We start from the raw sequence: 15,570 nt of genomic DNA on the forward strand, positions 1-15,570 counted from the left end.
TCCTACTGCATGAGGCCTTGCAAACAGGATTTCAAATGGGCTCAACCCCTTCTTTGTCCTTTGCTTGGTTTGAATTCTCAGCAGGGCACTTGGTGATGCTTGTGGCCAAGGGAGGTTTGCTTCCTGCCCAGTTTTGACTGTCTGGGTTTTGATTAAATGGTTCATTTTCTCCACTTGCCCACTGGAATGTGGATTATAGGGGCTGTGGAGTTGCCAATCCATCCCTAAGGTTTTACTTACTTGTGCCACATTGGCCACAAAATGAGGTCCTGTGAGGAAACAGCATCAGGTGCCCCAGAGCAAGGCATTGCCTCTTCTGACACTGTTTTAGTAACCTCTGGAGCTTTGTTTGTGCCACAGGGAAATGCTCCCTGCCAGCCAGGGGAGGTGTCAGTGAGCACCAACAGGTACCTGGATCCCCCTTTCTTGGGAGCTCAGTGACATCCATTTGTTGTCCTGGATCATTTCCTTCGCTAATCTGTGCCAGCCTAACTCCTCTCCTTACCCTGGGGTTAGCTTTCAGGCACTCCTCTCACTGTTGCTTACCTGCTCTCCTGGGGTGGATAATTCTTGTGCTAGACACTCCTGAACCAAGTTTCCACACAGGGCTTCCACTCCCCAATGAGCCTTTGCCTGTTGCACCTGAACAGAAGCCCACAGGTTTGTAGGTGTGATTAACTTCCCACCTGGTGTCCTGGCCCAGCCCTTTCCTACCCTAGTGCCTAAGAGGTCTTTGATTCATTTCTGCTGCTCAATTGAGAGTTTACCATTGGGATCAAACTCTGCCACCTTCCTCCCCTCCCTGGCTACCCTTTGAGCTGTTTGTCTGCCAGTCCATTGCCTCTTTCTTGACTGGTGTTCTCCTCCTGGTGTGGTTTGCAGTGCATTGTGGCTGCCTTGCTTGGCTTTTGCACTACTGCCAGCAGCCTCAGTCTCTCTCCCCCATGTTTAATACCTGTTCTTTGAGCTGACAACAGTCCTGGTTCTTCCCACATGGCTCCATGTATCACCCCAAAGGCTTACTTGGAATCAGTCCATATGCTTGCACATTTCCTTTGGGAAAGCTCAGGGGCTCTGATCAGAGCTGACATTGCCATGCCTGTGACATCCCAGTTCATTCAGCCTGACCTGATCCAGCAAGAGCCTGCACCTGGCAGCTGCAGCATTTTGTGATGTCAAACATGGCTGCTTCAGTGGGAGGTTAGGGGCGAGCAGCATCTGTGGGCAGCAGTTTAGGGTGCCTCAGGGGCCTGAGCTGGTGTTAGAGCAGGAGCAGCCCCCGGCATGTTTGTCCCAGTTGGGTGACTTTTTGAGAGGCCAGAGGCATTCAGGTGACATTTGCCCTTCCTTGTAGCATCCCTCCTGGCTCTGCCTGAGTCGGTGTTGTGGCAGCCTGGGGCTGGCTTCTGAAACATTTTGTGACATCACAGGTGGCCATGTCAGTGGTCCATCTGGGGCAAGCATCCTCTTTGTTCAGTGATTTAGGGTTCATCAGGGGCCTGAGTGGCTGGGGGGGGCAGGAGCAGGCCCTGTGCAGCTCCTGATGTCATCGTGTCAGCGACATCGGGAATCAAACTCCTGCAGGCTGGGTTTGGCACTAGCAAGCAGCCATTGCTAGAGTACAGAGCTGCACAAGCTGGGGTGCTGAGGGCATTGCCACAAAGACAACACACAGCTGAAATTCCTGGTGGATGCTGGTCCAGTGCAGGGCATGAGCTATGAGCTCCATTGGTCAGTCGCTTGCTGGCTTCCATTCAAGCTCCAGCTGCTGTTCAGTTCCCTGTGTGTGTACAGGGGGTGGGTGGTTTATTCTGGGCAGTGGTCTCCCAGCTAGGAGCTGTGCTTTGTAGCATGATAATGAGGCTGGTTTAGTCCAGGACACTGTTTCCCAGGCCAAAGCTGACTGCATGTCATGGTTATTGGGATGAATTATCAAATATGAAGTATTAATGATATTAATTACTTATTACTATTGACATTATCAACCTTTCAACACTCCATATCCACATGCAGTTTCTAGTGTGTGGTCATGGCTATAATTCCATAAAGTGCTGCAGTTTGAGAATTTGGAACCAAATTAGAAAACTAAAAGAGCTTTTCAGTGAGAGAACTGGGGTGCAGTCTGCCCTTTGGCCACTAGGGAGCGACTCAACAAGACACCTGGCAGCTGAATACAGCTGGTGAGGCTGGGTGTCAGGCACAAACAATTCAAAGAACCTTTCAAAGAGGCTTGAACCAATTTTCACTCACCAATTATAGCTCAGTGCATTACCTGGGGTGCTGCTTTTTCAACCCACAGGTGACAATGCCTCATGGGCTGAAGTGCAGGGACTTTAAACAGAACCCAAATGGGTGTTCAATGTGTGAGCACTGAAAAGAGAGAGAGAATCAGAATCAGTGAGGGATGGAAGGGACCACAAGGATCATCTAGCTCCAACCCCCCTGCCCTGAGCCTCCTCTTTGTAAGGCTAAACACTCCCAGCTCCTTCAGCCTCTCCTCACAGGGCTGTGCTCCGGACCCCTCCCCAGCCTCGTTGCCCTTCTCTGGACACGTTCAAGAGTCTCAATGTTCTAATGCAGCCTTTGCCACATTCCACCCCCTTGACTTTGGGCAAAGAAAGACCTCAGGCATAAATTCCCCCTGTTAAGATTTATCCCATGTGGGTTAGGTTGTCTCACACAAGCACAGTGAGTTACATGTACCACATGCACTGTATGAGCAGGACACAAGCATGTAAGGCATACAACCATACTCTAACCAGTGTACTGCAAAAGCAGTGTGGTGCAGTGTTTGCTCTGAGCCCAGTATTGGTACTTATAGTTTCCACCCCCTGACCAGTGATGGGTCTGTCTGCAGTGTAACACTGAAGCACTTAAAGTGTCCATGGAGCTTTGTCATTTCCTGTCCCCTTGCTGGAGAGAGGATCTGTGGCTGTGACGTGATTCCCTTAACAGGGAGGTGAGGGAGGAGCCACTCCCTTGCTGAGTGGAGGTGGTTAAGCTGGAGCTGAAGCTGGAAGAGGGGCAGCAGTGAGTGGAGCAGGAACTGAAGCAAGCTGTGGAGGCTGGAGCTGGGCTGCTGTCTCAGCTCTGGCTTCTGTTGAGGCTGCTTTTGTGGAGTTGCTTTTCCTGTTTCCAGCTGCCAACACATTCATTCTTCCTATCCCTGCTTAGTTTGTAAGCAGAGGAACCTGGAGGTACATGTTATTCCTTACTCTTATCCTGCAGCTGGGAGCTTCTAATCAAACACCAATGATTCCCAGACATCCCCAGGCAGCTGGATACTTGTAATCAAACTTCAGTTAACCCTTTCCTGTTACAGCCCCTCAGTTCAAGAAGGACCTCAGGGAACTGCTTGAGAGAGTCCAGCACAGAGCCACAGAAATGATTAAGGGAGTGGAAGATCTTCCTTAGAAGGCGAGATTGAGGGAGCTGAGGCTCTTCAGCTTGGAGAGGAGGAGACCAAGGGGTGAGCTCATTGATGTTTATAAATATGTAAAGGGTGAGTGCCCAGAGGCTGGAGCCAGGCTCTGCTGGGTGATGCCCAAGGACAGCACAAGGGGCAGTGGGTGGCAATTGAGGCAGAGGAAGTTCCATGGAAACAGGAGGAAAAAAATTTCACTGTGAGGGTGACAGAACCCTGGAACAGGCTGCCCAGGGGGGTTGTGGAGTCTCCCTCTATGGAGATATTGGAGACCTGCCTGGATGAGTTCCTATGTGATCTGCTATAGGTGATCCTGCTCTGCAGGGGGGTTGAACTGGACAGTCTTTTGAGGTCCCTTCCAGCCCCTAACATTGTGTGACTCTGTTACTGCTTGGTATGCAAAGTCAGGCAGTCATTTCGTCACTCCTAACTTTACATGTGAAGCTAGAAATTTACCATTCCTTTATCTCCATGCTCCTGTTACCTTTTGGGAATAAGGAGTGCTTACCCAGGTGTGATACCACCTCCCACTCCCCACCCCTGGCTGTGAAATCTGGAACCTTTGTTAACCCTTTTCCTTCTGACAAAACCTTGCGTGTGTCCTTTTAAGCTTCCTCCTCTTACCCCTGAAAGTTTCATCTTGTAAAGCATGTTCTAATCTCCCATCAGGATGAAACTGCAGTCAAGGCCTGGGAGAAGCTGCCTGGAGTCCCCTCTCTCATGGGCCTGCCCTGCAGATGTCTACTGGAGGTTATCTGCTTGAGAAGGAGCTGCATCTCTACTGAAGACATCCATCCCAACTTCAGGAGCACTGCCTGTCTGCTGTGCCTGTGCTGCTGGTCTTTGAAGCTGCCTGCAGCAAGGCCTGGCTCTCCTGTAGGACTGTGGGCAGTGCAAAGCCACCCCATGTAGATCAGTCCTTTTGTCTGAGCCCTTTGCTTCTGTCTGGGTGGGGCCCTGTCATTCTTTCTCCATCACCCCTGCTCCTTTGGGAAGGGCTTGCAGATCTGCCCAGTTGAACAGAACTCCCCTGCTCTCATCAGAATAGAGTTGGGTTGGTGGGAGGGGGTTGGGAGGGTTGGGCTTCTGGGTCAGCACCACCACCTCCTTTATCTGAGGTGGGGGAGATCAGAAGGCAGGGACTGGGCCAGGAAATGACCTGCCACTGCTGCTGGGCTCAGGAACAAGGTAGATGACCCCCACTAAATAGCTACCAGGGGCTTCAGCATAGGAACTCAGTGTCTGACCCCCCACACCCATGCAAGTGTTGGGTGTCAAAGGCTATTTCTGTGTCCAGACACACACAGAGTCCACCCATCTGTCTCTTATCACTTGGTCCCTGGGGCCTTGCCTGAGGGCACAGGGGTTCCCCTTCCCCCTCCACCATGACCACCCAGAAGAACCTGGATAAAAGCCTGAAGGAGAAGAATCACCTGGCAAAGTTGGAGGATCTAAAGTGCAGCCCCAAGGAAGAAAAGGAGGAAGACAAAACTGATGAAGACAAAGAGGAGGAGGAAGAAGATGAGGAGGAGGAAGAAGAGGAAGAGGAGGAGGAAGAAGAAGAGGAGGAGGAAGAAGAAGAGGAAGAAGATGAGGAGGAAGAGGAGGAGGAAGATGAGGAGGGAAAGGAGGAAGATAAGGATGATGACAAGTACAAGAAGGAGTATGATGAGGAAGAGCAGGGGAAGGAGAAAGACAAAGCCGCATTACCCCCCTGTGTGCCATCTAAGCAGCCAAATCAGTGTCCTGAATGTGGACACAGCTCCCCAACAAGCTCAGAGCCGATGAAGCACTGCTGCCCCCACCGTGGTGCCCAGCCCTTTGTCTGTGGTGACTGTGGCAAGAGCTTCAGGCTCAGCTCCAACCTCACCCAGCACCACTGTGTCCAGCCCGGGAAGAAGTCTTACATCTGTGCTGGCTGCGGGAAGAGCTTCACTCGCAGCCTGGCACTCATTGCCCACTGGCATGGCCACGCTGGGAAGAAGCCCTTTGCCTGCACCGACTGTGGCAAAAGCTTCCATCGTGGCTCCAACTTCCTCCAGCACCGCCGTGTCCACTCCAGCGAGAGCCCACACATCTCTTGTGCCTGCAGCAAGAGTTTCCAGGAGAACTCGATGCTCATCGCTCACTGGCACATCCAAACCAGCCAGAAAGCCTTCAGCTGCAGCAACTGCGGCAAGAGCTTCAAGATGAGCTGCCAGCTCTTCCGGCACCGCCGCGTCCACACTGGCGAGAACCTTACTGCTGTGGTGGCTGTGGCAAGAGCTTCTGCTGGAGCAGAACCCTCATTACCCACTGGAATGCCCACAGTGGCAAGAAGCCCTTTGCTTGTACTGACTGTGATAAGACCTTCAGCCATATCTCCCAAGTCTCACAGCACCGCTGTGGCCACACCAGCAAGAGGCCGTGCAATCCAGGCACCTCCAGTGAGAGTCTGAGCCACAGGGCAGACCACAACCTCAGCAATGACCTCTCTGAGGGTCACAAGCTGCACAGCAGAGAGAAGCCAGCAGCCACTGAAGTCATCTCCAACCCCTGCAGCAAGTGTCAGCAGAGCTTCTCCAGGCACTCAGACCTAGTGAGGCACATGCGGATCCACACTGGGGAGAAGCCATATGTCTGTGCTGTCTGTGACAAGAGCTTCAGCCAGGCCTCCAACCTCACCCGACACCACCGGATGCACACAGGGGAGAGACCGTACCGCTGTGCTGACTGCGGCCAGAGCTTCAGCTCCAGCCATGCCCTCACGCAGCACCACCACACTCACAGCGGCAGGAAGCCATACCGCTGTGCTGACTGTGGCAAGAGCTTCTCTACAAGCTCCACCCTCCTCCAGCACCACCTCATCCACACTGGGGAGAAGCCCTACCGCTGCACTGCCTGTGGCCAGAGCTTCAGACATGGTGCCACCCTCAGAAGGCACCTCGATGTCCACACTGGCAAGAAGGCTTTCACCTGTGCCGACTGTGGCAAGAGCTTCAGCCAGCGCTCCCAGCTGCTCCATCATCACCGCATCCACACCGGCCAGAAGCCCTACGTCTGCAGTGACTGCAGCAAGTGTTTCACTCACAGGGCCTCCCTCAGGCAGCATCGCCTTGTCCACACAGGTGAGAAGCCCTTCCCCTGCACCACCTGCGGCAAGAGCTTCCGGTCCAGATCTAACCTCAGCCGGCACATGCGCATCCATGCCAGTGACCAGCCTGTGCTGGGGGACGCAGAAGAGCACTGACCCCAGCACTGCCAGGGTAAACATCACCCCCATGCGGGACCTATTCCAGCAGATTGAACCAAGATCACCTCATTTGCACCCTGTTTTCTCAGACTCTGGGGGCTCTGGCAGGAAAAAACGCCCCACTCGCCCCTAAACACCAATTAGGGATGATGAGAATAATTAACAGTGATGAGTCAGCACAGCCATCACTGCCACTGAAGCTGGACTGAGCATTGCTGGGATTTGTATGCTTTCTACCCTCTACTTTGGGTTTCCCCAGGCTGAATGCTCCTTTCCTTTGTCCCTTGCACAGTTATAATGCTAATAACCTCAACAGAATCTTCTCTTCTTTTGGGTTTCTTTTAGACATTCCTCTCCAAAATGCCTAATTCTTGGGGACATTTTTTTCCTAGGCCTGAGGCTGGAGCTGTGTGCCCAGTTCAGGGAGGTCTTTGGTGAGATTTTCATCAGTCTTGATGGTGTCTTGGGGGGGGCGGGTCTCAGAGGCACCTCTGTCTTCATATTTCAGCCCCATCCTGGGCATTTGGTGCTTTGGGGGCACATGGCAGCAGAGGCTCCTCAGCTTCCTGAAGATGGGGGTGTCTGTAGTGGGTAGGACATGAGGATGTCCTGCCCTGCCACCACTGCCAGCTCAGCCATGTGTCTCCCAGGGAGTGAAGCATTGTGATGGGGCTGTCACTTCAGAAGGGAGCAAATGTCTTGCTGTAATCCTGCAACCACCCCAAAAAGGGAGTGGAGTGGCCCCCAGCCCCAGCATTTCTGCTGCAGTTCCCCTGATATGAACCCTGGCCTAAGAGTTATTAAAAAGTAAATAGATTGAGCAGCAGATATTCGTAGTTTTATATATTTATATTCTCCAACCCTCGGACTCTTGCCCATTTCTGCTTTTCCATGTGGGTGGAGATGAAGCCACAATCTATAGTCCAAGAGGGATCCAGAGACATCAAGGCCTGGAGACAGATGGGGAGAGAGTCTGGGGCACAGGTTCTATGCTCCTCTCCCTTTTCATCTGCAGGCAGTAACACTGGCAGAAAGAGACAGACCCATGCTGTGAATCCATGGCTCTGTGGCTGGTGTCACTGCCACAGCTCTGGGGTCTAACAATGGAATGGGCAGCACAGCACCAGGCTTGCTGGGGTCAGGTGGGATTCATCTTTCTCCAAGGGAGCAGAGGGTCTTTGCTCAGGAGCTTTCAGGGCTCAGTGGCAGGCCTTTAAACTGGACTTGAAAGAAGAGGGGGACAAGATGAGGCTTGCTGGTGACAAGCTGTGGAGTGATGTCATGATTAGAGAGGGCTAGAGAGTGCCATTAGGCTCTTGTTCTGATCTGAGCTGGGGACACTGCAGCACATTGAAGTCCTGTGGAGATGAGCCAGGGGCTCCTGGGGATTTGAATAAGGAAACATTGGTTGAATCACTGCAGGCCATTGGACTGAAAGACCTGTGAAGGTCCCTTCCTACCCAAACCAGCCTTTGATTCTATGATTGTATGCCATGGAGATGTCCCAGACATACTGGGACCAGTGCTGTTCAATATCTTCCTCAATGACACAGACAGTGAGGTTAAGGCATGCTCAGCAAGTTTGCAGATGATAGAAAGCTGAGTGGTGTGGTTGATAAGGAAGGACAGGATGGGTGTCATCCAGAGGATCTGGACAGGCTGGAGAAGTGAGCTCAAGAGAACCTCAAGCAAAGTGCAAGGTCTTTCACCTGGGTCATGGCAACCCTCAATATTAATTCAAGCTGGGGGTGATAAAACTGGGAGCAGCCTACAGAAAGGGACTTGGGGGATACTTGTAGGTGAAGGGCTGATTTCAGATAGCTTTGGAAGGTTATGCTTGGTCTCTGAGTTGGAAAAGAATGCAAACACCTTGTAACTGGAGGAGAGAAATTGGGCAGAATTTGGTTGGATGTGTTAAAACATTGTTTTGTTATTTTAGCCTATTGCATGCCTTGATGACAGGCATGCCAGCAGAGAATAGCCAATTGAATGTGACACATGTGCCTGCTGAGAGACTAGAGAACTTTGCTGTATAACGTAATAAATGTCTTCCCCTGCTTACACCTTGTCCTGGGAGCTATGCTCAGGGTGGTGGGACAGCTAGACTACAACAAATGGTTCTTCACCATGAGAGTGGTGAAGCCCTGGAATGGGTTGTCCAGAGAGGTGGTTGAGTCCCCATCCTTGGAGATGTTTAAGCCCAGGCTGGATGAGGCTCTGGTCAGCCTGATCTAGTGTGGGGTGTCCCTGGCCCATGGCAGGGGGGTTGGAACTAGATGATCCTTGTGGTCCCTTCCAACCCTGACTGATTCTATGATTCTATGAAATGGTGACCCCAGACATGCTCCTTGAGCAACTTCAGATTACAACTCCCACTGGCACCAACAACAAATAATTTTGCTTCATGGGGACTGCAGAGATGGTTGTGTTCAGTGGTGCCACAGATGGTAGACTTTAAGCTGTTAATCTCTGTGAGATGCTGATTATGCCAGAAGGGAAGCCTGGCACTTGTGATGCTCCCCAGCTGAGTTTAGGACGAGGCAAAAAGCACAAAGAGAGAGGCATGTGGTGGTTTGAGCCTTAACTGAGAATTAAGAGCTCAGATAGGGGGCAAGGCTGAGAATTCCTCCCTCGCTTTCCCCCTCCTCTCTCCCAATTGAGAGAAAAAGAAAGGCAAGGAGCAAATCTACTGAGAAATAATTTGGAGTTGGTTTGGAAGTAGAGAGGTAAAAAGTTTCTTTAAACCATATACATATATATATACACACAAAATAAATAGATATATATACACATATATTTATGACAATAACAGGAAGGGTTCACAAGGGTCAGGAACAGGGATGGATGGGGGAAAAATGCATACAAAACCAGTCCTTTGAAGTCCTTTGAAGAGGCCTGGATGTAGCAGGGAGGAAAAGGACCAGGCCTGACCACATAGCCTAAGTTCTCCTTTGAGAGATCAGGCAGGTAACAAAGAAGTTCAAAACTGTAGGATGAAATTTTCTGTCTGAAAGAAGCAACTGTTCTGTGTTCTGACCTTGTGAGATAAGTGGAAAGGAATGTCTGCTTGTTACTGAAATGCAGCTGGAAGGTTTGTTCTCTTTAACCATATATTATGCCAGTTCTGTTAGAATGTTCTAATCAGCTCAACCTGAGCATTGTGTCTTGTATGGCTTACATCAGTCTGTTAGACACGCTGCCTTACACAGCTGTTGCTTTTGCCATAGAGTTAGTTTTAACTTGCTTGCTTCTGTGTATGCAAAGAATATTAGAAAGGCCAATCAAAAGTGGTGTTCTATGGAAAAACAGAAAGGGGAGATGTGGGAAGAGGTTGTTTTCAGATAGCTTTGGTAGGCTATAGGGAAGATTTGCCTTTGCTGGAATTACAGAAAGCTATGTTTTGTCTTTGACTCTGGGAGTAATGCAAACACCTTGTAACTGAAGGAGAGAAGCTGGGCAGAATTTGGTTGGATGTGGTAAAATATTGTTTGGTTGTTTTGACCTATTGTCTGCCTTAATGACAGGCAGGCCAGTAGAGAATGACCAGTTGAGATGTGACACATGTGCCTGCTGATAGACTAGAGAACTTTACTGCACTTTGGCCACAGCAACCCCATGCAGAGCTACAGGCTGGGGTCAGAGTGGCGGGAGAGCTCCCAAACAGAGAGGGACCTGAGGGTGCTGATTGACAGCCGCCTAAACATGAGCCAGCAGTGTGCCCAGGTGGCCAAGAAGGCCAATGGCATCCTGGCCTGCATTAGGAATAGTGTGGCCAGCAGGAGCAGGGAAGTCATTGTGCCCTTGTACTCAGCACTGGTTAGGCCACACCTTGAGTACTGTGTCCAGTTCTGGGCCCCTCAGTTTAGGAAGGACATCGAGACACTTGAACATGTCCAGAGAAGGGCAACAAGGCTGGGGAGAGGTCTGGAGCACAAGCCCTATGAGGAGAGGCTGAGGGAGCTGGGATTGTTTAGCCTGGAGAAGAGGAGGCTCAGGGGAGACCTCATTGCTCTCTACAACTACCTGAGGGGTGGTTCTAACCAGGAAGGGGTTGGTCTCTTCTCTCTAGCAACCAGAACCAGAACAAGGGGACACAGTCTCAAGCTGTGCCAGGGGAAGTTTAGGCTGGAGGTGAGGAGAACATTCTTCACGTTCTTGCATTCATTATTGGAATGTGCTGCCCAGGGAGGTGGTGGAGTCCCTGTCCTTGGAGGTGTTCAAGAGGGGATTGGACGTGGCACTTGGTGCCATGGTCTAGTCATGAGGTCCGTGGTGACAGGTTGGACTCGATGATCTTTGAGGCCTCTTCCAACCTTGGTGATACTGTGATACTCCAAATAGGTTATCTTTGGACTTCTCATATGTTGTTATGTGTGGTCATAAATGTAAGCTGTTGTAGTTATGTCAATCTGTAGTTATGTTAAGTAATTGTAGATCACAATCAAATATTACATCAGATTTCTTTGGATGATACTTCTTGTGGGTTATATGAAGAAATATGGGATAAGTTAACTCCTTGGTTATTGACTATAACTTGGTTTAAACATTTGTTTTTAATACTATTTGGAACAATTGTAACACTGCTCTGTGTAATTCTTTGTCATTGTTGTTTCAAAATGATAAGACCTTTAGGTAAAATTGTTTATGCCAACAAGTTACAAGCAGATGGTTATGATCTGATGGTGATCAGAACAGAGGAACCTAATTATGATCCAATTAAGGAGGTTCTGAAAAATCTGGAAATTGTAACACAAATCAATGGTGACAAAAAGAAAATGAGAGATTGTTATGAATATACTGGTGATCTGTGATTTGTGTTAAAGGGTGATTGGGGGCTTGCAGGAGCCTGCTTTGAGGACAAAGGGGAGCTGCATATTTTACAGCCTTAAACAGAGACAGTGTGTTTGGCTAATTGGAGACACCAAGGCTGAGGAGAAGCTGTGTTAAGATCATAGTATCATAGTATCATTCAGGGTTGGAAGGGACCACAAGGATCATCTAGTTCCAACCCCCCTGCCATGGGCAGGGACACCCCACACTAGATCAGGCTGGCCAGAGCCTCATCCAGCCTGGTCTTAAACACCCCCAGGGACAGGGGGCCCCAACCACCTCCCTGGACAACCCATTCCAGGGCTTTGCCACTCTCATGGGGAAGAACCTCCTCCTCACATCCAGCCTGAATCTCCCCACCTCCAGCTTCATTCCATTCCTCCTAGTCCTATCACTACCTGAGATCCTGAGAAGTCCTTCCCCAGCCTTCCTATAGGCCCCCTTCAGATACTGGAAGGCGACAATTAGGTCACCTCGGAGCCTTCTCTTCTGCAGACTGAACAGCCCCAACTCCTTCAGTCTGTCCTCATAGGAGAGGTGCTCCAGCCTTCTGATCATCCTTGTGGCCCTTCTCACTCAGTTCTATTCAGAACTGGGGATTTGTTTTCTTTAGATAAGAAGCCTGGATGACTGAGCATGAGTCAAAGTGGACAACTTTGAGGATGACTCATTGACTTCATCTTTCGACCCTGGGGAGCACCCTTACCACGCAGAGTGCGCATGAGCAGGGATCTGCCCACCTATTCTGAGACCCATTATCATATGCCCACCTTCTATTTAGCATAAGTTTGTTTATGTAGATGATGGACCTATATAAGATGAAGAAAGCTATTGTAGAGCTGCTGTGGGGGTATCCCCGCATGCCCAGCCAGTTGCTTTGCTTGCTTTTATTGCCTTTTTTTGCCTTTTTATGGTCTTTTATTGCCAATAAAATTGTGACCAGAAACTTTTAACTGGAGTCATCTCTAACAGCAGGATCACCCATGGCTGGACACACAGGAACACATCCAGGCAGGTCTGAAAACCTCCAGGGAAGGAGACTCCACAAACTCTCTGGCAGCCTGCTCCAGGGCTCCAGCACCCTCACAGCACAGGAGAGTCTCCTCATGCTGAGGTGGAACCTCCTGTGTTCCATCTTGCACCCAATGCTCCTTGTCCTGTCACTGGGCACCACTGCCAAGAGCCTGGCACCTTCATCTGACACCCCCCCTCTGATATTGATAGCCATTGATCAGATCCCCTCTCAGGCGTCTCTTCTCCAGACTAAACAGCCCCAGGGCTCTCAGTCTTTCACGGAATCACAGAAATATTCAGGTTGGAGAAGGCCCTCAGGAGCACCCATTTGAACCATTAACCCTGCTCTACAAGGGTCACCCCTAAGCCATATCCCCAAGCACCACATCCAAAGCACCTTGAAACACCTCCAGGGTTGGTAACTCCACCACCTCCCTGGGCAGCACATTCCACTCCCTGACCACTTGTGCTGGGAAAATTTATTTCCTACTGTCCAGTCTGAACCTACCCAGTCCTAGCTTGAGGCCATTCCCTCTTGTTCTGCCACTAATGACCTGTGAGAAGAGACCAGCAGCAGCCTCTCCACAACCTCATTTTAGGTAGCTGTAGAGAGCCATGAGGTCTCCCCTCAGCCTCCTCTTCTCCAAACTAACCATCCCCAGCTCCTTCAGTTGCTCTTCATCAGATTTATTCTCCAGGCCCTTCCCCAGCCCCTTGCCCTCCTCTGCCCTGGCTCCTGCACCTCCACATCTCTCTTGGGTGGAGGTGCCCAAAACTGGACACAGCACTCAAGGTGTGGCCTCCCCAGAGCTGAGTCCCAGGCGACAGTCACCTCCCTGCTCCTGCTGGACACAGCATTGCTGATCCCAGCTTATTCATATCTTTGCTTCTCAGACTGAGTTAGCCATGGTTTCTTCATGTGGGGGGGGAGTAGTGAACTTTCTCTCACCACCACAAGAGACTACAAAGGAGATCTGGCAGGATAGGGTTTCACATCTCTGTGGAGAGGCTGAAGGACCTGGGCTGCTTCAACCTGCTGAATGGAGGCTCAGGGCACTGCCATAGCAGTGTGCACATGGCTGAAGAGTCATTTCAGAGAGGATGGAGCTCTTCTGGGGAGTGGGGAGAGACCAAAACCTCCACAAAGTGCAGCTTGGAAGGTTCAGAGTGGAGATGAGACCAAAGAAATATCCCTCAAAGCGCAGAGCTGCTATGCATGAGGCCATCCAGAGGTGTCAGAAAATGGCAGGGAGAGCTGAGACAGCTCAGGGAAGGGATGGAAATGGCAGGGGGAGAGATGAGTGGGGAAGCAAGATTGGTGTCAGCAGCCTGAAGGGAAAAAGCTGCAGGCATGGGACAGTATGGGACAGGTTGCAGTAGGGATGGGCAAGGGTTCTGGCAAGGCTGAGAGGCCCAACAGGACCGAGGTCTTTGTCCCCTTGGCTCTGGCACTTGCCTCTGCCACCAAGGCCTGTGAGGAGAAACTTGGCTTTGAGGCTTTTGGGCTCTACTAGTCCAAGGGCAGTGGTCAGGGCTTGGCCTTTCTGCTTCCTAGACCAAAGGCAAGTTTTTCTCTCCTGTACTTTGCTTTTGTCTCTCTGCAATCCTGGCTTCTAACAAGCTGCTCTAACGAGTCCCTGGGGAGCCTTTGTCAGTAACAAGCCTCAGTGAGGCCAATCAGTGCTTCAAGGTACTTTGGAGTTTTCTTCTGCCTTGGACTTCTTGAGAGGCTTCTTGGCAGTAGCTTGGCAGAGTCTCCTGGCAGTACCTAAGGATGATGTAATCAGCCCCAAATACTCCATGGGGCTCATTAAATACTGCTGAACCTCTAATTATTGTCAAGGTTTCTGTAGCTAATTGGAGAGGCTTTTATTGCACAAAGCATCTGATAAAAACTATTTTTAAAGGTACATTTCATTCCTTTTCAGCAGGAGTTGTCTCTTTGCAAGCAAACCACAGCAAAACCTGACGAGGTCCTACCTTGCTCACTGCTCATCCTCACTCCCCACTGCCCCCAGCAGAGTTCAGAGACACTGGTGAGGGACAGGACCATCCTTGTCAGAGTCTTGAGGTCAGGGCTTGGCCCTTTGGATCAGTTAAACCCCTCCACGTTTCCTCAGCAGCAGAGCCACCTTGAGCTGCTTGTCCTGACCTGTCAGCACTGCCTCAGTTCTCTGCTCTCACCAGACCCTGGAGACACTTTCCCTGTATTGTCCCCCAGTAGAACCAATTAACACTACAAGAAACTTCAGAGTTTGACTCTAACTTTGACTTCTGGAGAGGTTTCATCAGCTTCCTCTCAGTCCCTGAGGTTTACCTGGCACCAAAGCCACCACAGGGCTCCTTTAAATGCCCTGGGCTGATCATAGAGCTGGGCCTTGGCTGCATGGAGTTCTGCCCAGGAGCAGCACCTCTGCACCACACAGCAGGGCTGAGGACACTGCCAGAGGATCTCAGGGAGATGAGGAAGGCAGAGAGAGCTTTGAAGTGGCCACGACTGGGAGGCTGACTGAGAGCTCACTGGAGGAGAAGTCACTGCAGTTGCTGGCAGGGTGAGCCTGTGGTTGCAGGGCAGTGCAGCTGCCGTTCCTGGAGGCATCTCCTAAAGCTGGGGCTGTGTGCTGGGGCAGGGACTCTGCTGCCTTCCAGGCTCAGATCTCAAGCAGCCCAGGGAGCTCTTCATGTTGCTTTGGGGAGAAACTCTGGTTGGAAGGAGTCACCCTCGGCAGGGCAAGGCAGTGCAGTGCAGGGCAGGGTCCTTCTGTTGTGGAGGGGCTGTTGCGTGGGTCAGGGCTGCTCTCAGCACCAGTTCATTTCCAGATCATTTCCAGTGGCATTTTCCATGACTATGTTCAGGCCAGGGATTCTTGGCCCAGTCTCTCCTCTCCTGAATTTTTGCTTCCACTGTCTCTGACCTGGCTGGTGAGGAGGAAAACTCAGCTGTGCCTTTAGAGCAGGGGCTGAGACTCTTAAACCATCACAAAGAGCTTTACTGGGAACCACACCAAGTGCCTACACTCCTCACCTGAAGGCATTCCTGAGTGTCTGTCTGTCCCTCTCCTTGCCTGTC

The 15,570-nt window shown here is 50.9% G+C and overlaps 2 protein-coding genes across 2 annotated transcripts; both read left to right on the forward strand.

The window, feature by feature from the left end:
* The first annotated feature begins 4,545 nt into the window (after positions 1–4,545).
* On the forward strand, positions 4,546–5,862 carry LOC137456505 (zinc finger protein 771-like). Its single transcript, XM_068167968.1, has one exon. It carries the CDS (start codon positions 4,810–4,812, stop codon positions 5,860–5,862), a length of 1,053 nt encoding a protein of 350 aa, XP_068024069.1. The 5' UTR covers positions 4,546–4,809.
* A 69-nt stretch (positions 5,863–5,931) lies between these two features.
* On the forward strand, positions 5,932–7,466 carry LOC137456474 (zinc finger protein 3-like). The gene has a single exon (XM_068167940.1). The coding sequence runs from the start codon at positions 6,012–6,014 to the stop codon at positions 6,651–6,653; it is 642 nt and encodes a 213-aa protein (XP_068024041.1). The 5' UTR covers positions 5,932–6,011; the 3' UTR covers positions 6,654–7,466.
* Positions 7,467–15,570: the final 8,104 nt, after the last annotated feature.

This window comes from Melanerpes formicivorus, unplaced genomic scaffold (genome assembly GCF_026170545.1).
Source record: "Melanerpes formicivorus ecotype bairdi unplaced genomic scaffold, bMelFor1.0.p_v2 SCAF_126, whole genome shotgun sequence".
Taxonomy (NCBI): domain Eukaryota; kingdom Metazoa; phylum Chordata; class Aves; order Piciformes; family Picidae; genus Melanerpes; species Melanerpes formicivorus.